Below are 23,715 nucleotides of genomic sequence, written 5' to 3'. Positions count from 1 at the left end.
TCAGATTGATTATATTCTTTGCAGCCAAAAATGGAGAAGTTATATACAGTCAACAAAAACAAGACCGGGAGCTGACTGTGGCTCCGATCATGAACTCCTTATTACCAAATCCAGACTTAAATTGAAGAAAGTAGGAAAAACCACTAGACCATTCAGGTATGACCTAAATCAAATCCCTTATGATTATACAGTGGAAGTGAAAAATAGATTTAAGGGACTAGATCTGATAGAGAGAGTGCCTGAAGAACTATGGAATGAGGTTCGTGACATTGTACAGGAGACAGGGATCAAGACCATCCCCATGGAAAAGAAATGCAAAAAAGCAAAATGGCTGTCTGGGGAGCCCTTACAAATAGCTGTGAAAAGGAGAAAAGTGAAAAGCAAAGGAGATAAGGAAAGATATAAGCATCTGAATGCAGACTTCCAAAGAATAGCAAGAAGAAATAAGAAAGCCTTCCTCAGCGATCAATGCAAAGAAATAGAGGAAAACAACAGAATGGGAAAGACTAGGGATCTCTTCAAGAAAATTAGAGATACCAAGGGAACATTTCATGCAAAGATGGGCTCGATAAAGGACAGAAATGGTATGGACCTAAGAGAAGCAGAAGATATTAAGAAGAGGTGGCAAGAATACACAGAAGAACTGTACAAAAAAGATCTTCATGAACCAGATAATCACGATGGTGTGATCACTGACCTAAAGCCAGACATCCTGGAATGTGAAGTCAAGTGGGCCTTAGAAAGCATCACTATGAACAAAGCTAGTGGAGGTGATGGAATTCCAGTTGAGCTATTTCAAATCCTGAAAGATGATGCTGTGAAAGTGCTGCACTCAATATGCCAGCAAATTTGGAAAACTCCACAGTGGCCACACAACTGGAAAAGGTCAGCTTTCATTCCAATCCCAAAGAAAGGCAATGCCAAAGAATGCTCAAACTACCACACAATTGCACTCATCTCACATGTTAGTAAAGTAATGCTTAAAATTCTCCAAGCCAGGCTTCAGCAATACGTGAACCGTAAACTTCCTGACGTTCAAGCTGGTTTTAGAAAAGGCAGAAGAACTAGAGATCAAATTGCCAACATCTGCTGGATCATGGAAAAAGCAAGAGAGTTCCAGAAAAACATCTATTTATGCTTTATTGATTATGCCAAAGCCTTTGACTGTGTGGATCACACCAGACTGTGGAAAATTCTGAAAGAGATGGGAATACCAGAACACCTGACCTGCCTCTTGAGAAATCTGCAGGTCAGGAAGCAACATTAGAACTGGACATGGAACAACAGACTGGTTCCAAATAGGAAAAGGAGTACGTCAAGGCTGTATACTGTCACCCTGCTTATTTAACTTATATGCAGAGTACATCATGAGAAACGCTGGACTGGAAGAAACACAAACTGGAATTAAGATTGCCGGGAGAAATATCAATAACCTCAGATATGCAGATGACACCACCCTTATGGGAGAAAGTGAAGAGGAACTCAAAAGCCTCTTGATGAACGTGAAGGAGGAGAGTGAAAAAATTGGCTTAAAGCTCAACATTCAGAAAACGAAGATCATGGCATCTGGTCCCATCACTTCATGGGAAATAGATGGGGAAACAGTGGAAACAGTATCAGACTTTATTTTGGGGGGCTCCAAAATCACTGCAAATGGTGACTGTAGCCATGAAATTAAAAGACACTTACTCCTTGGAAGGAAAGTTATGACCAACCTAGATAGCATATTCAAAAGTAGAGACATTACTTTGCCAACGAAGGTCCGTCTAGTCAAGGCTATGGTTTTTCTTGTAGTCATGTATGGATGTGAGAGTTGGACTGTGAAGAAGGCTGAGCGCCAAAGAATTGATGCTTTTGAACTGTGGTATTGGAGAAGACTCTTGAGAGTCCCTTGGACTGCACGGAGATCCAACCAGTCCATTCTGAAGGAGATCAGCCCTGGGATTTCTTTGGAAGGAATGATGCTGAAGCTGAAACTCCAATACTTTGGCTACCTCATGCGAAGAGTTGACTCCTTAGAAAAGACTCTGATGCTGGGAGGAATTGGGGGTAGGAGGAAAAGGGGACGACAGAGGATGAGATGGCTGGATGGCATCACTGACTTGACGGACGTGAGTCTGAGTGAACTCCAGGAGTTGGTGATGGACAGGGAGGCCTGGCGTGCTGCAATCCATGGGGTCGCAAAGAGTCAGTCACGACTCAGCGATTGAACTGAACTGAACCCCTCAACTATGCAGTATGACCTCTCATCATTTTGAAATAAAGGAATCCTTCTTCTTTTATTAGATAGAAGTAGGAATTTGGGCAATTTAAGGAGTCATTTTCAAGCCAGGGTAAGGCAGAAGACACGTGAAGAAAATTTTGAAAGACAATTTTAAAGTAAAAAATTAAATTTTATAAGATCATGAGTTCAGTTCAGTTCAGTTCAGTTGCTCAGTCGTGTCCGACTCTTTGCGACCCCATGAATTGCAGCACGCCAGGCCTCCCTGTCCATCACTGACTCCCGTATTCACCCAAACTCATGTCCATTGAGTCGGTGATACCATCCAGCCATCTCATCCTCTGTCGTCCCTTCTCCTCCTGCCCCCAATCCCTCCCAGCATCAGAGTCTTTTCCAATGAGTCAACTCTTCACATGAGGTGGCCAAAGTACTGGAGTTTCAGCTTTAGCATCTTTCCTTCCAAAGAAATCCCAGGACTGATCTCCTTCAGAATGGACTCTTGGATCTCCGTGCAGTCCAAGGGACTCTCAAGAGTCTACTTCAACACCACAGTTCAAAAGCATCAATTCTTTGGTGCTCAGCTTTCTTCACAGTCCAACTCTTACATCCATACATGACCACTGGAAAAACCATAGCCTTGACTAGACGGACCTTTGTTGGCAAAGTAATGTCTCTGCTTTTCAGTATGCCATCCAGGTTGGTCATAACTTTCCTTCCAAGGAGTAAGCGTCTTTTAATTTCATGGCTGCAGTCACCATCCGCAGTGATCTTGGAGCCCAAAAAATAAAGTCTGACACTGTTTCCCCATCTATTTCCATGAAGTGATGGGACCAGATGCCATGATCTTCGTTTTCTCAATGTTGAGCTTTAAACCAACTTTTTCACTCTCCTCTTTCACTTTCATCAAGAGGCTTTTTAGTTCCTCTTCAAGATCATGAGTGGACATAATAAATTAAACACACTGATGCCTCTGACATTTAGATTCACTTCTGTTTTTCATTATTATAAATAAACTGTAAACACAAATCTCTGAGGGTTTCTCTGAATATCTTCTAAGGTAAATTTATAGAAATGGAATTAACAGGACGAAAAGTATGAATATTTATGTCTGCCAAATTATCCTCTGGAAATTTACCCCATACTGTTGATAAAACTGTTGTTAGTAGTGAGACTATCCCATTAAAGCAAACAGTATGAACATTAGCACCAAAAAAAGTACAGCCAAACCATGTGCCTAGTTCATAGAAAGTAAACAACAATGATACATAATGTTCCTGTTTAAAAACTGGCAAAGGTTTTTTTGTTTCATTTTTTAGGCTTATTTCTTTTTAATGGCAATGCGTACTAGTGATGTGGGGAGAGGAGAGAGGGAGTGAGTGGGTAAGTATGTATGTGTGTGTGTGAACACCTACTAGCTATGGAGAGTGAGTAAGAGTGTGTGTGTGTGTGTGTGTGTGTGTGTGTGTGTGTGTGTGTGTGTGTGTTGGGGGTACTTTCATACAGTTAGTGTAAAAGATGAGGCAATCTAACCCCCAGCCATATTTCTCCATGAAAACCCTTAATACCGGTTCCTAATAATCAAAGAAACATTTTTTTTATGTTAGGAAGATATTTTCTGCCTATCAAAATATCCAAGATTTGGGGCAGACTTTCTTAGAAATAAATACAAGTAAAAGAATGTCTGTGGAGGCAGAATGTCCTGGAAGAAACTTCAGTGGAAATTAAAAAGGCTAACTTGAGAGCGATTTGTTTGGTTCCCATGTGAAAACTATTAGCATATATTTTAGAAAGATGGCATTTGAAATCTCAGGGCAAAGGGAAAGATAACACCTCAGGGACTGAGAAAATCAGCAACTGTCATGAATAGCATAAGACTGAAGCTATTATCCACATCTTATAGCCAGAATAAAAACATTATGGCCCCCAGAGCAAGAGAACATGATCCTCTGATCTGAACAGACTTACCATCTCTGACAGGTGAGAACATGTCACCTAAACTACTTTTTCCAGAATCATCAAAGTTGGAGAAATCCTGGTTTTTCCCACTCTCTGCTTCCTTTGATAAAGTATCGGTGTTTATGCTTCGAGGCAGACCTTATAGAAATTGGATATAAAAATAAGTTATTATATTGAAATAAGTTTATCATGAGAAGCTAGGAACTAAAAACTGTCTTACCTATATCATTGGCAACACTAAAACTAAACAACAGCTCAGTTAACCATCATTTTCATGGAATGAAGGGCTCCTCAAAAGCAACTAACTTATTTATGTAACACCACTTTTTAAATCTATTTTGATAGCACTTTTCTAAATATTTTTTGTAGTTTTCTTATACAAAGTATACTGAGCACAGCTTACTTTTGTTAGTGACTCAGGATCATCTACAATGATTAAAAAATGTCTCTAAGGCATAAAGTACAGCACCAAACACACAGCAGTATTCAAATGATGTTGATTCCCTTTCCCAACTTACAGTGAATGATCTCTTCTTTTCCCTTCTTTATCTTTTTCTTCACTAACAGTGGGAACCTAACATTGCTCTTAGCATTACTGACCTTAAAGGCCTTCACTAATCTTAGGACAGCTTCCAGACAGGAAGGAAACCAGAATACCAAACTCATAAAGAACAGCACAGTAGACTACTAATAGAGACACGCAGCTATGCAGAGAGTGTGCTTTCTCTCTCAATATGACTTTAGGGCAGGGACGTTTTAAGAGGAATTCTGCAGGCTCAGTAACCTCTTGCTCATTTCTGGGTCAAGGATTGAGTTCTAGAGAATCAAGAACTTTGATGAAACCTTGGCACTTGAATCAGTAGCATATTTCTGTCCTTTGTTTTTAAAGGTGTTTTATTTGCCATCTTGGTCCCAAATGAAACCTGAAAAATCCTGGGATAAAAACAAAGATTTGCTCTGTTCAAAATATTAAAAAATGTCCAAGCCTGGCTAATGAAATAAACCTAACTAATAGTACACTCATAGAAAGTTAAAATATGACCAAACATTTTTATCACCATCACAAAAGGGTGTTTATACCAAGTGTACAAACGGTTAAACGGAGGAAATTTCCTCTCTTTTTTCTAGGTCCTTAACATATTTGAATGACTAACTCTAGCCTCTGGAACTTTATGAAACAGAAGCTTGGTATCATTTGAAAATAGTGTGAAAGTCTAATTTTTCACTTCTTAAATGGCTGTTTCCTACAGAAAAAGAGCACTAGCAAAAAGCCTGCAGAGGTTGTTTTCAATAACTAAATTAGGATGCCTTCAGTAGAAAGCCATATGAACTGTTTCAATTTTTAAATTTATTTTACATGATGCTTAAAGTAATAGTAACAATAATGATTGTAATGACAATATTAACAACATTATAATTTATTGGGTGCCTACATCCACCAGGCACTTTTGATACATTTTCTCCAATTTTCACAATAACTCTAAATGTTAAATATTATCTACGGAAGAGAAAAATGAGACTCCAACAAGTGGTTAAGAAAACTGCCCCCAAAAAAGAAAACTGCCTAGCATCATCCAGGTAGGAAGGTGACAGTTCTAAGACCGAAGCCTAATATATTCTCAATGCTTCAGAGGGGGGAGAAAAATGTATATCTGTGTGTGTGAGCTGAGAGAGGGAAGATGATGAAGCAAATGTGGCAGAGTTTACAAAATGGTGAATCTGCTGAAGGACATACCAGAGCCCAAGAGTTCTTTGCAGTGTTATTCAAACTTTTCTGTAAGTCTGTGATTATTTCAAAATAAAATTAATAAACACAAAGTTCTAACTCTTTGGGAGTACACAGTAAGCATTCATTTTGCCAGAAACTGCTAATCAGCCAAGAATTATCATTAAATAATGGCCCTGTAGACCTAAGTCTAGAACATCTAATTAGTGTTGCCATTGTTACATATAACCTTCCTTATGAAAAATTAAATGAAAGACACTGAGACTTCAGCAAGCTTGCAATAAATGACAGAATCTTTATTTTGTTTAATTTTTGAAAATTATGAATAAAATAGTAATTTTGAAAAATACCAGTTCTCATAATATAGTTAATGCAACATTTATTCTTTTAAAGAGACAGCAATAGTATTCATTCCTGCAAGTTCTTAAATAAGAAACCTATTATTTTTATATAATTTATAATGATTTTTATGTAAGGATGATACAGATATTCACAGATAATTTATAGTGAATATACTATTTGTTTAAAAAAACTATTCTACACTATTAAGACTAACAAATTAAAGTTTTGCTTATACTTGGAAATAGTAAATTTTTTTATAGGAAACTGAAAAAGCACCAAACAAGCATTTGTGTTCAAGTTAAGTACTTATCCTGAAAATCAAAAAAGACATGAGTAGTTTCAATTCTGATAAAAGTACTTCGGCGACATACTGGTATATCATGCAGATTTTAAAAAATATGTTGAAAGTTGACAGTACAGCATAATTTCTTAAAATAAAAACAAAAAGGCTTTCAGGAATTTAGGGAATTATTTAATGTAGGTGAAGAGTATTTTCTACAAGTATGGGGAAGCTTATCATCACATTATACCTTTACAAAGTCTAAATGAACTCTTATTTAAGAACTGATAAGATTATCAGAATAGAAATTATTTAAAAATTACAACATTTTCATTCCCTTTTATTTAACAAATGACAAATTTACTGCTTAATATGTGCCAGGCACTATTCAGCACTTAAATATATTCATTTCACCACCTGATTTACTTTCCATTTTGAAATATGAAGTAAAAGAGCCATTAATAGCTTTTTTTTTTAAACTAAGAGATCAAATCATAATGAAACCATCAAAGTTTCATATTCTCTATTGATTCAGCTAAAGAATCTATGAAAAGTCATCTAGTCCATAGCAGTACTTCTGATTGGGCATTATTCTACTTTTAAGATAATATTTCTTAAAACAGAAGTTCAGCTAAACAGAATAAGTGAAGAATCTTTCATGAATTTTTTTAAAAAGTTAGAGCTAAAGTAGAACTTATCACTTTTTCAATTCTCATTATCTACTAATAATTTTACCCAAGTCCTCAAGTGAACTGAAATTCTAGGTTCTTGAGAAAAGTGATAATGACATTCATTTGGGGAGGAAACAGGATGGGAACTCCAAATACTATATATAAGCAACAGTTACCTGCTTTGTCCTGAGGAGCAACTGCTCCCTTCCCCACAGCGGCTGCCGTGGGCTGAGGCGGAACTGTGGCGATGGATGTGGTAGCTGCCTCTCTGACCACTCCAGGATTCTGGGCTCCTCCTCCGCCAGCACTCACATTAGCAGTGCGTTTGTTCACAGCTGTGGGCTTATTTGAACAGCCCTTATTCAAACCTGACTGAAATGTAATGGAATATGTAAAAAGCTCAGGTTTCTAATGCTCCATACTATACATTAATATTTTATAAATCCCTATTCATTTAAAAAATATTTTTTTCCCTTAGAAATCTTAAGCTCACTGATGGATGTGAGAGTGTCCCTCTGAACCATAAAAGCCTTTTATAGTTTTAAAGAGAGAGAATTGTGAAAAGTACAAAAAAATAAATGAATAAAAGTTTTAAAACTAAGTATCAAAAGGATTTGTACTAAAATTATTAAAAATGTTTTGATATGAATGATTCTGAAGCAAAAGTATGACCTCTATACTCTGATCTAGATTTATTTAGTACAATCAAAAAATGCTGAAACTATCTTACCTTAGAAAGAACAGTGGAGTACTGAAATGCTATACATTGCACAGATGTCTTATGTGCACTGATGGTTTTAATTGGTGATTTCAGCATCCTTAAATCATATTGATATATTTTCCCACGGGAGGATCCAATAGCCAAAGTGGCTCCATCAGGCATGAAATCCACCGCGGTCAGGGGAGCATCAGCCACTAAAGTTTTCACGAGCCTTTGGAAAGGACAGCAAAGTATATATAGATATGTGGGTGTGTGCATATAAGCCTATACAACATAAATAACTGTAAACAAAAACCAAAGTTACTTGGAATTCAGCAAAGTTATTTACTTAGAATATCCATCTCAAATACCTGCCTAAAGCAGAAGTTTAGAATTAGACCTAGAGACATTTCTATATAAGGAACTGCTAAGCACTCCATCCTATTTTTCTATTCACTTCTAACAGATACATTCTGTACTTTCTAGAAACAGGACCTATTTCTTGAGTAATTATTATTTTGGCAGTGAATATGACTCCATATAGCCTCAGGGTTCTGGAGAAGGGAATGGCAACCCACTCCAGTATTCTTGCCTGGAGAATTCCATAGACAGAGGAGCCTGGTGGGCTATAGTTCTTGGTGTCACACAGAGTCGGACATGACTGAGTGAATAACACACATACACACACAACCTCAGGGTTAAGGAGGCTCTAAGTGTCTCCTTTCCATTTAGGGACCTGCTTAGGCCTCAAGAGGACTGTGACCTTTGACAAGGAAGCAGCTGCCACTTTGCTCTTAGTTCTGCATCTCTTAACCCAAAAGCTAGAACTCATGAGGCTTAACTCTGCTGGAAGCTAAGCTGAGCTCCTGGCTAGGGTGTCTGGTATATGAGAGGAATGGCTTACTATTAGGGTTTTCAGTAAATCAGCTCAAAATAAAAGAATAACAAAGAATAAGGGGAAAAAAAATAAGAAGAGTGAAATAAGTAACAGTAAACTTTAAAAGGGGGCTTACAGTAGGTCCTTCCCTAGTAGTACTATTACATCATTTCTAGTTCTCTTCACATGATACTGGTAGGTGTCTTGAATATACCTCCAGCACTCCTGAAGCTTTTTTTTGTTTGTTTTTTTAAGCTAACCAAGCACACTTATAACTGTAAGAAGGACAAGAAGGCATAACAGCCCTTGCTTCTCAGAGAATCACATACCCTTAGGGGTTCTCAACTGGGGGTAATTTTGCTACCTTTGCTAATTTGAGGAGGACTATTAACATCTATTAGGTGGGTGCCAACCTAACTGTGGTTTCAGACTGTGATTTTTAAATCATTATAACTAGGCTCAAACACATCTTTTTTTAAAATTAAAATAGGAACCATTAAAATCAACACATTTTTGCCAACAACAAGTAACTTTATCCCTGGGGCATTAGAATCCATGCTTCAGGGTTCAACGAACTCCAGGAAAGCAATTTTTGCATCCTGCTGGTTGTAGAAGCGTTTTCCCTGCAAAAAGTTGTCAAGATGATTGAAGAAGTGGTAGTCAGTAGGCAACAGGTCAGGAGAATATGGTGGATGAGGCAAAACTTTGTAGCCCGATTCATTCAACTTGTGAAGTGTTGGTTGTGTGACGTGTGGTGGGGTGTTGCCATGGAGAAGTGGGCCCATTCTGTTGACCAATGCCGGCTGCAGGCATTGCAGTTTTTGGTGCATCTCATCGATTTACTGAGCATACTTCTCAGATGTAATGGTTTCACTAGGATACAGAAAGCTGTAGTGGATTTGGACCACCAGATAGTGACCATGACCTTTTCTGATGCAAGTTTGGCTTTGGGAAACGCTTTGGAGCCTCCTCTTGGTCCAATCACTGAGCTGGTCGTCACTGGTTGTTGTACAAAATCCACTTTTCACTGCACATCACTATCCAAACAAGAAACGTTTTGTTGCTGTTGCATAGAGTAAAAGAAGATGACACTTCAAAATGATTTTTTTAATTTTCGGTCAGCTCAGGAGGCACCCACTTACTAAGCTTTTTCACCTTTTCAATTTGCTTCAAATGTCGAGCAATCATAGACTAGTCAACACTGAATTCTTTGGCAACTCTCAGGTAGTTGTAAGAGGATCAGCTTCAGTGACGCTCTCAGTTGGTCACTGTCAACTTCTGATGGCTGGCCACTACACTCCTCAGTCTTCAGGGCTCTCGTCTCCTTTGCAAAACTTCTTGAACCACCACTGCACTGTATATTTGTTAGCAGTTCCTGAGCCAAATGCATTGCTGATATTGTGAGTCGTCTCTGATGCTTTCTGACCCATTTTAAACTCGAATAAGAAAATCACTCAAATTTGCTTTTTGTCTAACATCATTTCCATGTAAAGTGTAAAAGTGTTAGTCACTCAGTCAAGTCCAACTCTTTGTAACCCTATGGACTGTGGCCCACCAGGCTCCTCTGTCCATGGAATTCTCCAGGCAAAAATACTGAAGTGAGTAGCCATTTCCTTTTCCAGGAGACCTTCCCAACCCAGGGATCAAACCCAGGTCTCCTGCACTGCAGGTAGATTCTTTACCACCTGAACCACCAAGGAAGCCCAACATCATTTCCATAGTCTAAAATAAATATAAAATAAACAGCAGGGACTTCCCTGGTGGTACAGTGGCCAAGACACCATGCTCCCAATGCAGGGGGCAGGGTTTTGATCCCTGGTCAGGGAACTAGATCTCACATGCTACAATTAAGACCTGGCAAAGTCAAATAAATAAATAAAAATAAATATTTTTTAAAAAACAGCAAGTAGTCAGTTCAGCTCAATTCAGTCGCTCAGTCGTGTCCAACTCTTTGCGACCCCATGCACCACAGCATGCCAGGCCTCCCTGTCCATCACCAACTCCTGGAGTCCACCCAAGCCCACGTCCATCGAGTCAGTGATGCTATCCAACCATCTCATCCTCTGTCATCCCCTTCTCCTCCAGCCCTCAATCTTTCCCAGCATCAGGGTCTTTTCAAATGAGTCAACTCTTCACATCAGGTGGCCAAAGTATTGGAGTTTCAGCTTCAACATCAGTCCTTCCAATGAACACCCAGGACTGATCTCCTTTAGGATGGACTGGTTGGATCTCCTTGCAGTCCAAGGGACTCTCAAGAGTCTTCTCCAACACCACCGTTCAAAAGCATCAATTCTTCTGCGCTCAGCTTTCTTTATAGTCCAACTCACACATCCATACATGACCACTGGAAAAACCATAGCCTTGACTAGATGGACCTTTGTTGGCAAAGTAATGTCTCTGCTTTTGAATATACTACCTAGGTTGGTCATAACTTTCCTTCCAAGGAGTAAGTGTCTTTTAATTTCATGGCTGCAATACCATCTGCAGTGATTTTGGAGCCCAGAAAAATAAAGTCAGCCACTGTTTTCCCATCTATTTGCCATGAAGTGATGGGACTGGATTACATGATCTTAGTTTTATGAATGTTGACCTTTAAGCCTACTTTTTCACTCTCCTCTTTCACTTTCATCAAGAGGCTCTTTAGTTCTTCTTCACTTTCTGACATAAGGGTGGTGTCATCTGCATATCTGAGGTTATTGATATTCCTCCCAGCAATCTTGATTCCAGCTTGTGTTTCCTCTAGCCCAGGGTTTCTCATGATGCATATAAATTACATAAGCAGGGTGACATAAGCAGGGTGACAATATACAGCCTTGACGTACTCCTTTTCTTATTTGGAACCAGTTGTTCCATGTCCAGTTCTAACTGTTGCTTCCTGACCTGCATACACATTTCTCAAGAGGCAGGTCAGGTGGTCTGGTATTCCCATCCCTTTCAGAATTTTCCAGTTTATTGTGATCCACACAGTCAAAGGCTTTAGCAAATAAACAAACAAACAAACAAAGTGGTAAATGTGCATTAAAATGATCTATAACATAAGCTCCAAAACTCTGGCCACCTGATGCAAAGAGCTGACTTATTAGAAAAGACCCTGATGCTGGGAAAGATTGAGGGCAGAAGGAAAAGGGGACAACAGAGGATGAGATGGTTGGATGGCATCACAGACTCAATGGACATGAGTTTGGGCAAACTCCAGGAGATTGTGAAGGATAGTGAAGACTGGCATGCCGCAGTCCATGGGGTCGCAAAGAGTTGGACACAACTGAACGACTGAACAACAATAACATAACCACATTTATTTAGGAATGTATTTCAATATCAAATGGCAAATTTCAAGTGTAAAACCACAATTACTTTTGCACCAATCTAATAGTAAGTAGGGGCCAGGGAAGGTGCTGAATATCCCACAATGCTCAAGACAACTCCCCACAACCAAGACTCATCCAGCCCAAAATGTGAAGGCTTACAAACCCTGCTCTAGACACTGAAGTAATTTTAAAGCAAATTAATCATGTTGCTTTAAAAATATACAAATTTAGTTGTATTCTGAAGAGAATAACATGGCATGCATGTTAAAATAAAGATGTGAAATCATCAACATGCTATCTCTCAACATTCATCACCCAGAATTACTCTAAAGACTCATCAAGTTTTTTCTGCATATGGGAAGAAGAGAAAATTTTACCTTGTTAGACAACAAATATACAATCTCTAGATCTTTTAACATTCATCAGAGGTCTATGCAAATCACAAATATGGCTACTAGTGAAATAATTATTTGTTACTAAATTAAGAAATGAGCATGTTATACTTACTTCTTACTTGAAGTGTCATAGAGAATGATTCTTTTATCCAAGCCCACAGTTACAAACAGCAGTTCATTGACAGGAGAAAAACAGATGCCTGAAGCTGGAGCTTTATGTGTACTGTCAAAGTTATGGTATGGACTCTGACTATTCACATCCCAGAGAGTTACTATTCCATTATCTGAAACACTGCCCAGGAGTGATTTCTTAAATAAGGAGTACTTCAAGTGCCGAATAGACTAGGAAAATAAAAATAAATTTTATGTAATTGTAAGCATATGTAAGAGCATTTTATATAAGGTATAAATAATGGCCAAATACCAACCATATTATTCACAAGGGATTCAGAACTTCCCTGGTTTATGGCATAACAGGTGTCATAATCAGGACAACCATAACATCATTCAGTGGGCTATAAGATCCTAATTCTAGTAATTGAACAGTACTCATGATTTTATTATGTCAGAGTAGAGTTACTTCAATCACCTCTTTTACAGAAGAAAAATACAATATATTGAGGTAAACTATATTAATTCATCAGGATTATAACATTCCACCTAAATAAAAGACCCAGTCACAGTCAGATCATGAATAAACATAAGGGAACACTGGTAGAGAATAAGTAAAATAGTCTGCATTTGTTTTCAATATATATTTTTTATATTTGAATATATTTCTTTGAATCTGATGTGCTGGCAGTTCTACAGTGGAAGCACAATAAAAAATTAACTCAATATAAAGGGGGTATTGGCAACACTCTAGACTGGGGATGGCCTACCATTCTTTCAAAAGCATTGGCCTGAGGGCAACGCTAGCCTTTCTCTAAAACACTCATCTCTGGAGGCAGTGGAGACTTTTTTCAGTTTCTGCTGGACAAGAATAAACAAAGATCCAGTTTGAGTAAGCAGGTCTTCTGAGACTGAAAGTGGATGAATTTATCTACTTTTACTAAAATGTTACTTTCTAACTTGGCTGATACTATCATTTATTGTGTTGAGAATTAAATATTTCACAATTACCTGATTTTTTACATTTAAGCAAAATAAAAGTATAGAAATCAATATTAAGCAGAATCCAAAGATTGGGAAACTAGCCACAAGACACTTTTATTTATAGTCTCAAGGAAAGCAACAAATCACTGAATGAATCACAGTTGGCAGTTATCAGCTACACATACAGGTCCCAGATAAAACTGCCACAGAACAAAAGTCAAACCTGAAGGCTTTTTGTTTGTTCTATCTAATCTAACACACTTCAAAAAGACTTAAAATTTGAAATTTAGATTCCACTAGCTTTTACATATTAAAAACTCATATTCTACTTTAAGATGTTTCAAAATAGTAAGTATTAGCCCTCAACAATAAAAAATATGTAAGAATAACATAACACAAATTCTGTCTAAGGAAACCAAGTATTTGCAACCTGACACCTAAGGTAAGATAACTACTATGTTGTTGTTTAATCGCTAAGTTGTGTCTCTCTGCAACCACATGGACTGTAGCCCACCAGGCTTCTCTGTCCATGGAATTTTCCAGGCAAGAATACTAGAGTGGGTTGCCAGGGGATCTTCCTGGATCAGGGATCGAACCTATGTCTCCTATATTAGCAGAAGGATTCTTTCCCGCTGAGCCACCAGGGAAGCCTTTTATACACATACACATTCTCATAAGTATTAATATATACAGTATCCCTTCAACTCCATTCCTCCCTCTTCTTCACTCACTTGTCTTCTTTCAAGCACCAATCATCTGTCACCTGAGCTACTGCCTATTTCCATTCTCAGTGTCTTGCTATCTACCCTTCATACCATTGCAGCAATAACTTCTTCAAAGCCAGAAATCTGAATGTAATTCTGTCTTGCCTAAAGTCCTTGTAACTGGAGGACTCTGAGAAGATAGAGGATACGACCGTGGCAGAGTTTTTCAATCTCCCTAAGTCCCTCCATTTGTTGTGTATGTGTGCACAAGCAGGCCTAAGACTGCTTATCCTTATAAAGTCCTGCTTTCAAGATGGGCCCTTGGCTGGAGTCTTCAAACTTGGATCTTTTGGGGGGTTCCCACCACCCTAACTGAAGACAGTGGCTCACTGACTGATAAAGAGTGGCTCACTGTGCCCAAACTGTTTGTGCAAAAGATATGGTTTATGGCTGAACCATGGATGAACACTTGCTATCATTATTAGAATTTGGAAATTCAGTACATGCTAGGCAGAGGATGTCAAGATAAGCAGTCTCCAACAAAGTCCCTGGCCAATCAGTCTCTAACAAGCTTCCCTGGTAAACCATATTCCATACATGCTGTCACAATTTGATCCTGGAAAAATTAAATACATCTACTCCACTGAGAGAAGACTCTTGGAAGCTCATGCCTGGTTTCCTTGGGACTTCACCCTATGCACCTTTTTCCCTTTGCTGATGTGCTTTGTATCCTTCCACTGTAATAAATCATAGCCATGAACACCACGTCTCTACACTGAGTCCTGTGAGTCCTCCCAGCACAGACTGTAAGTATAATGTGTGAGTGTGTATGTGTTACAGATAGCAAATCAGATAGCAAAACTAAAACCCCATGAACAACATTTACAGTAAAACTAGACTGTTTCAAGTATCCCCATGAGCCCCAAAATATCCTAGCAGATCAAACATTTAACAGCCATAGTCCTTCATAGTATTAGTATCTATGCAGGAGGAAGCAGAGGGAAATTATAGGGACTGAGAAAGATTTGAGAACAGGAAAAGCCCCACATAGCCAAAATGCATCCATGGGAAAGTGTGGTGGCCAATCTGACAATATCAGCTAAACCAGGAATACCCATAGAATCAGCATTAGTAGTTCTGTCCAAGAAGTTTGCAGAAAGGTCTGAAGGGCTAGAACACCCCCAAAACTGTCCAGCCAAGGCATCTCCTTCCCAGGTCAGGGCTCCATAATGAGGAGACACTACTAGCAGTGGAAACAAACCTGAACAGGTTGGAGTCAAGATAGTTGAAGCAAAGTGAAAATCCACATACAAGTCCAGGAGCAGAACAAAACCAAGCAATCTCAGAAGAGTTACCCTCTAAACTCCTTCTCTGTTGCAGAGTTGAGGGAAACGGACTTCACAGATGAACCCCAGACAAAGTTATTATAAGAACAAAGAGAACAAGAAAGAAGACATTCTCAACAGAGGCCCAAAAAGACAGGAAAATGATACAAGACGTTAAAAAAAACAACGTAAGTCAGAATTAGAAAACTCAAAAATGAGATGTCAGAACTTGGAAAAGAATTGTAAATTTTAATCCTTTAATCCTAAAGATGAAGTCTAAAAAAAAAAGAAAAGAAGGCTACATTACATAGCTTTCATTAAATGTATAAGGAATACAGAATGAAGAAATATAACAAATAATACCTTAAAGATAGGTCAAAAGGAAAGAATTTTTAAAAATCAAAAATGAAGAAAAAAGTTAAAAATGATATGAAAGTAGCAAATCACTGAAGAAGATTCAACAAAGAAAAAAACAAAGATAAAGAAAATATCAAATACTAAAAACCATAATTCAAGAAAACTCCCTGAAAGAAAAAAACATTTGAAATTACATATTAACTGATCATACCATGTACCTAAAAATAGCAATACGGAATAACCAACACCAGGACACAATCTAGTAGAATTACTGGATTTTAAAGGAAAAAAAATCCTCTGCACATATAGGAAAAGGAACAAATAACTTATAAGGAAAAAATACTTAAATTATGATCAGACACTTGAGACCAAAAATGATAAGAATAACACACTTTAACTCCTCAAGGAAAGAAAATGTAAGCCTGCTACAGAGTTACATTGAAAGAGAATTTTTAATCTCAAAGAAAAAGTCAAAAGCAGAAAACATATACTTATGGAAATAGTATTATGTTATTCACTGTGATTATAAAAATTTGGAAAATACCTAAAGTATAGGATTATCTAAATAAACTGTGCCATTTGAACAATGGAACATTATATAGGCACTAAAAATTATAATTGTGAACACTAGCAATATGAGAATACCTAGGATAGAACACTAATAAGAAAAAGCAGACTGAACCAATGGAACAATTATAAATTTATGGAAAGAAGACAGAGCTATATAGATAAACTGCAAGAAAACATTCTTCAAATCACTTCCTATTAAAGAAAATTTAGAAGAGAAAAACCAAAGGACAAAATAATACTTTAAGATGCAATATATAAAGATATGGAAGTTTGTTTTACACCAACACGTTAATCACAAAACTGCTCGAAAACATAAAATAAAGGCTAGAAAAGTGGACGAATACTAAGGAAATATATTGAGATAATCAAGGATGTTTTATACCATAATACACAACTGTATACCAATGTCCCCATATAACATAAAAGAAACCACTACTCTAGATACAAAGCTTTGTAGTAAGTCAAACTTTTTGAGTGCCAAAGTTCAGATATAAACAAAACCAGTCAACCAAGTCAACCAACTTGGAATTAAACTCATTCTTGATAAAATAATTATTTTTAAAATGTAACTAATAATTATTTACCAGATCTCTATATGCCAAATGCTTATTAATATTTACAGAATCTATACCTAAAATGTCAAAAATTTCACTGAAGAAAATGGACTTATTTAACATACACTGAAAATGTTATATTTAAAATCTCACAGATATTACATTTAAAGATCACTTTTAAATCTAAGGAATCAATAAAATATCCACATTTTAACTGCTTTCAGAAAGACTGCAGTCTGAGAAAGGCAACACAGGTTAACCTATTGGTGAGCCTAAGCTGCTGAGCTTGCCAAATAGTGACTTGCAATTATAATCTAAGGAGCGCGTCAGCCCTGGCAGCTCTACAGAAGCAGTAAGGCTTTTTGCCCCTGCAGATAGACACTGCGATCCACAGAAAACTAATAGCTTCAATTCAGCTCAGACACTTCAAAGTAAGATTCTAAATATATTCAGGCAATCTCATTTCTAATATGAAATTCAGTATAAAGATTCAGTGAGACTCCGTGGTTTTGTCACTTTTGCTAAGAAAGCAATTTGATGATTTTTAAAGATTTCAAATTCTTGATTGCTCATAGGAACAAAATTAGAAATTTTAAATTTAATCATTAGATGTGCCCTACCTACTATTTTTCTCAATAACCCAAACCCTATAGTAAAACTGATCAGCATAGGAACTTGGCTGGATGACAGTATACTGGAATTGGATTATGTCAATTTTTAGAGTTGAAATTTTTATGAACATTATTTGAATGTCTAAAATGAGTATTTAATATACTTGAAATCTTAAATGAATTTTGAGGAATCAATTTTTAAAACTCCATAGATTTCAATTATGCTGCTTGCAAAATGGAAATGTAAATATGCAGAATCATAACTTCAACTTTCTTCACTAAGAAAATAGACTGCATACTTACATACCTAGAGACCAACTGGTATTTACAGAGAGCCCATGCACTCTGCTTTAATGCTGTAGAGAAAAATGAAATAATATAGTACACGAAAAATATAGAAACATTTGTTCCAGGAAAAGAGAAAAAAACCAACATGCTCCAGTTTGATTTCTTCACCTTCTTAACGCTCTCCTTACTCTACATTGCTCTAAAACACAAATTATGATTTCTGAGGTCAAGTTACAACTGGTTAATCTGGAGGGAATGCATTAAACCTAAAGATGCAAAGTAGTCTGTAGAAGTTAACCACAAAAGCTATTTTAATAAATTAATATGATTATTTATCAAAAGTTCCCTGACCTCCTATCACATATTACAAACTATATCAGCATCTCATTTAGCCCTAAAAACAACAAAATAAAAACCTTATTGAAAGTATATTTTCATTCTCACTTGACAGTTAAGGAAAAGGAGACTTGAGAGTTAAGTCACTTGCCCAGGCTCACACAGCTAGCCCTCCAAATAAACGTGGGATTTACAACATAAAGCTGTACCCAGTAAAGCTCACAGAGAGGCCAACTGCCCAAGCAGGAGGCAGCGGCAACATGAAAATATAGGTTCCAGTTCATCTGACCTTGCACAAGAGATAAGCTTTCAGCATTACTGTCTTCCTAAACTAGAAGATCGGAGAAGGCAATGGCACCCCACTCCAGTACTCCTGCCTGGAAAATCCCCATGGACGGAGGAGCCTGGTGGGCTGCAGTCCATGGGGTTGCTAAGAGTCGGACACGACTGAGCGACTTCACTTTCACTTTTCACTTTCATGCATTGGAGAAGGAAATGGCAACCCACTCCAGTGTTCTTGCCTGGAGAATCCCAGGGACGGGGGAGCCTGGTGGGCTGCCGTCTATGGGGTCTCACAGAGTTGGACACGACTGAAGCGACTTAGCAGCAGCAGCAAACTAGAAGATAAATTCAGGTCTGCCATGCAAAGTAATCAATGAAAATCCTTTGAAAATCAACAATACAGCAACCTGCCACCTAGCATTTTAAAATATATTTCTTTTATGTGAAGAAGAGATAATAAAATTTGGGACTCCTGCACAAAGTGACAAGAGAATGCTGCAAAGTTTCCTGAAGCTATGGATCCTCAAATACTTACACATTTAGCTGCCCCTGAGCCAGAAAGAGATCCAAAAGGAAACAATGCTACCAGTCTTCAAGAGTTGACCTTCAAGTCAGTCAATTAAGAATCTTGTGATCTCAAAGTCCTGGAATCTGAGTTTTCTCATTTTTAAAATGAGAATAACCTATACCTCAGAAGTGAGCAGCAAAGAATAAGTGAGAAAATATATATAGTGACAATTACTGTACTTGAAACACAATAATAGTGGTAAGAATTCTATAACGGTGATAACCTCTACCTGGAATGTTCTCCAAACCCTCTCATCACCTACACTTACCCCAGTGGCAGTCGAATGGTCTTTTCAATAAATAATGCTGGTATAAACATATACCTGTATGGAAAGATGAATCCCATCTCACACCACATACAAAAACTACTTTGAAATGGAGCACAAAAGACATAAATGTAAGAACTTCTGTTCATTTTTTAAAGGCATTAAGAGAGTGAAAAGGAAAGCCATAGGCTAAAAGAGAAGACATATGCAACATGTATATCCAAAGGATGACTTCATCTGGAAAACAGAATAAACTATAAATCAATCCGAAAAACACAACCCCAAACAAAAAGGAACAGACTTGAATAGTTACTTCACAAAATAAAGTATACAAAAATGTGCCCAACTCATTCAACAGAGAAATGCAAATTAAAACCACCATGAGATACAATCACACAACCATTAAAGTGGCTGAAGTGAAAAAGCAAGACAATACTTGATAAGAGCAAAAACGTGGAACAGCTGGATCTCACATACATTGCTTATAGACATATACAGTGGCACAAGCACTTTAAAAACTTTTTGACAACTTTTAATGAAGTAAAACTTAATGCCTACCCTAAGACCCAGCAATTTCACCCCTGAGTATTTACTCAAGAGGAATGAAAACATATTCACAAAAAGACTCATATGAGAATATTCATAGTAGCTTTCTCACAATAGATACAAATGAGAAACAGCTCATACATCCATCAATAGTAGAATGGATAAATGGTGGTATATCCATATAATGGAACACTTCACAGGAGTTAAAGCAGTATAAACTACTATTCCATGCAACAAACATAATGAAGACCAGAAGAAACCAGACACTACAATTCTTTTAAGAAATATGAGGTAGTGACTGGAAAGGGTTAAGAGGGAGAACTACGGTATGCCAGAAATGTTCTGTATCTTGATTTTGGTAGTATGTAGTAACACAGGTGTATGCACGTATAACAATTCATCAAGCTGTATATTTAAGATATGTGTACTTTACTGTATGTATCTCGTACATATCTCACCTTTTAAAACTTTAATATTTTACAGAGAATAAGGCCAAGAGCAATAACCAAAACTCTCTAGTAAAATACAGTAAAAACTTAAATACATGGCAGTATCTAACCTAATATTTGTTACTGAAAAGTCAACCCAGAATTTATAAATCTAAACTTATCATGCTTCTAATATATCATGCTTCTTCCAAAGAAGAGGAAGAGAAAGAGGAGAAAGAAGGAAGAAGAGGAGAAGGGAAATTGGGGGAGGGAGAAGAGGAAGAAGGGAAGGGGGAGGGAAAGGAAAAGAAGAAAGAAAAGAGGAAGGAGAGGAGGAAAGAGATGAAAGAAGTAGAAGAGGAAGAAGACTACTCTGTTTCTTTAAAAAGCAAGTCATCTATTTGAACACTAGATTTTTTTTTTCCAATAGTTCCAATATCTATGGGCTTAGGTTTTATGTCTCAGTTATAATAAAAATAACCAAAAAATTACAAAAACAAAATATTACTTCTTATCTTTATGGCCATATTAATCATTCTCTGTGGTAAATCACTTATCCTCATCCATAAAATGCAGAAAATGAGATTACCTCTAAAGGCTTTTTTCAGTTCAAGGATTCTATGGTTCTGACATTCAACTAATCAAAATATTCTGACTAGTTTCCTGTCTTCCAAAATAAAAGCCAAGCCTTCGGTCTGGCATTCAAAGTCCCATCAACATTAGCTCCTACTTTTCTTTTTCTCACATTAGCCCTATATAAAACCCATACACTTTCCTTTCTCTTTATTTTTTTTGTATGATTTCCTCCAAATAAAATACTCCTCTCCCAAAGTTCTTTATTAATGTATTAAAATCTTTATCTTTGAACGTGCCCATCCACTCACATATTTATTGGCGATCTTTCCCATGTAAGGCACAAAGTTAGACAACAGCTGAGGACAAGGAAACAAGACACAGTTCCAACTACTCTGTGGACACGCAAAGAGCTAAACCCAGCACAAGGCAGAATCAAATTACACAGGAGTAAAACAAAACCAAACCCTTAGACCGAGCCTGAGACCCAGCTCAAACTGTCCCTTCTCCAATTTTCTGTTATTCCCAATCAGATAGTTTTTTCTCTGTTCTAAATGACCATAAGATTGTTTCTCAACAATCTCTCACTTTCTCATAAACCTAATCATTTATATCTCTATTACCTCAATATACATGAAATCTGAGAAAAGACTTTTTTCTGTATATTTTTAATACTCGTTTAATTTTCCTTGAACACTAAACATAAACTGTTCAAAGAATGATTTTAAGGCTTTTCAAAACTGGAGCACTCCCGTATTTTACCTAAAAATACTTACGGCCAAAGTGATTACAATACAAAGTAAGAGTAAAAGAACTTGCACCTGATGGGAAATTCCTGTGGGTAATTTCATGTAAAGTTAGTCAAGAGCTAGATTTCTGAAGAAACTACATTTATTCTTTTAAGAATTTTACAGACTAATTTTTTATAAAGAAAAATTCAGTAACTGACTAATTTTGCTTTATAAAAGCATTTATAAAGTATTTCCTTTATAAAATATAAAGTATTTCCTTAAATACTCCTGTATTAACCTGAAATACGTAAATATGCCTTGGTACTGTAACTATCACAGACTTGAAACAAACAAAAAAGAAAAGCCTCTATTTGCCCTGTGCCTAAAAACAAATACTCCATGTCCATCAGAGTATTTATGAACATTAAGTATCTGTCTTGTAGCTGACATGGTTTAAGTTATGCGATACTTCTATAATTGTAATGTCACAGATTAATATCCATGTTTTAGGCTTAATCTATTAATAATTATTTATGTTTTTTATCTGCAGTTAAGTTCTAGGAGCATGTGACCATTCAAAGAATAACTAAACTCATATAAGCTTCATCATCTAATATATACTAGTTTTAAAATACTACCATTAAAAAATAGCTACCTGTAAGTTTTTCAAGCACGCTAAATGCAAATTTTAAATACTTAATTTTAAAAACTGAAATTCATTGCCTTATGTAAGATAATTAAAAATCTCTTACCAACTTTATTTTGAATAAACCCATACTGTACCTGGTTACTACCGTGACCAAAAGGAGTACTAGATAAATTAGTGGTTACACTGTGCAAAATAATTTCACCACTGAGAGATCCAGAAGCAATGTAGCAGTCATTCCAATTATATGTTACACAAGTTACTTCATCTTTATGATCCTGAATGAAAGAAATGACAGTAAATAGAGTGCCACACAACTTCCAAACAGCATATTTTTCATGTTTTTTTGTAAATATTATATATTTGTCAATCTAATATTTGCTTAACATTTTCCTCAAAATAATCTAAAAAAAAAAAAAAAGTACACAAATGAGTAGTAAACTATCTGATCAGCACCAAGTCTTCAGGGAACAAACTTATTTTTCATAACCATAACAATGATCAGGCACTATGAAACAAGAGACAAAAAGGAAAGGTAATTTTCTAAATGGCATTATGCCTACATTAAAGAATTCACTTCCACTGACAAGTAACATTTATTGCAAGTTGACTATTATGAGAGTCTCTGCCCTTGAGAATATTACTGTTCAACTGGGAAGACAGGATGTTTAAGTAAACATGCAAATGGCAGAATGAATCCTAAAGGAGGGGCAGAGTCAAAGCGTCAGAGGAAAGCGAAAGAGGCTTCACTATGGCTGAGTTGACAAAGGAAGCTTTACAGAAGACAGGAAGCTTGAGTTCAACCTTAAAGAAAGCGATTAAGAGGTAAGTTAGGGGAAGGAGAATGAAACCTAACACTGCAAAATGGAAGAGAGCGGAAAAAAAAAAAAAAAAAACCCCAAAGCCGAATTGAGAAAGCATGTTTGAGACTTGATAGATGCTGCTTCCGTCTGTTGAGTACCAACTTAGGCTGGAGTTTTAATTATTATTAATCTTTAGAACAAGCATGGGAGGCAAAGTCATTTTTCCTATTTTACAGATGAGTTAACTAAGGTTAACAAACTGCAAGCTCACAGAACTGCCAGTGGCAAAGCTCAGATTCAAGCTTATTTTCCTCCCATTATACTAGCACTGTCTCCCTGATCCACAGGGGAATCCACTTTGAGGAAATAAAACCGTTTAGAACAAACTGAGTTCACAAGGATTATGTTTTCCAAGACTAAATTAAAGGCAGCAGCCTAAGAGCACAGTGGTCAGCATAGTTTTTAACACTTTGATGTCACATCTTAATAACAGAAACAAACCAATCTTTGTATCTAACAATTAATGTAATAACAATAATTGTAGCTATAATATTCCA

The 23,715-nt window shown here is 36.9% G+C and overlaps 1 protein-coding gene across 2 annotated transcripts in view; it reads right to left on the bottom strand.

Annotated features, from left to right (window-relative positions):
• Positions 1-23,715, bottom strand: part of NEDD1 (NEDD1 gamma-tubulin ring complex targeting factor) — a 52,018-nt gene that overhangs the window by 17,194 nt on the left and 11,109 nt on the right. For both annotated transcript variants that reach the window (XM_024991762.2, NM_001035333.2), the window contains 5 exon segments: positions 22,493-22,633; positions 12,589-12,818; positions 7,927-8,128; positions 7,373-7,568; positions 4,187-4,315 (listed from right to left, as the gene is read on the bottom strand). In XM_024991762.2, coding sequence (XP_024847530.1) covers positions 4,187-4,315; positions 7,373-7,568; positions 7,927-8,128; positions 12,589-12,818; positions 22,493-22,633 — 898 coding nt within the window.

Source organism: Bos taurus, chromosome 5, assembly GCF_002263795.3.
Source record: "Bos taurus isolate L1 Dominette 01449 registration number 42190680 breed Hereford chromosome 5, ARS-UCD2.0, whole genome shotgun sequence".
NCBI classification, from domain to species: Eukaryota; Metazoa; Chordata; class Mammalia; order Artiodactyla; family Bovidae; genus Bos; species Bos taurus.
The sequence above is the reverse complement of the archived record's forward strand: the minus strand, read 5'-3'. Positions and strand labels throughout refer to the sequence as shown.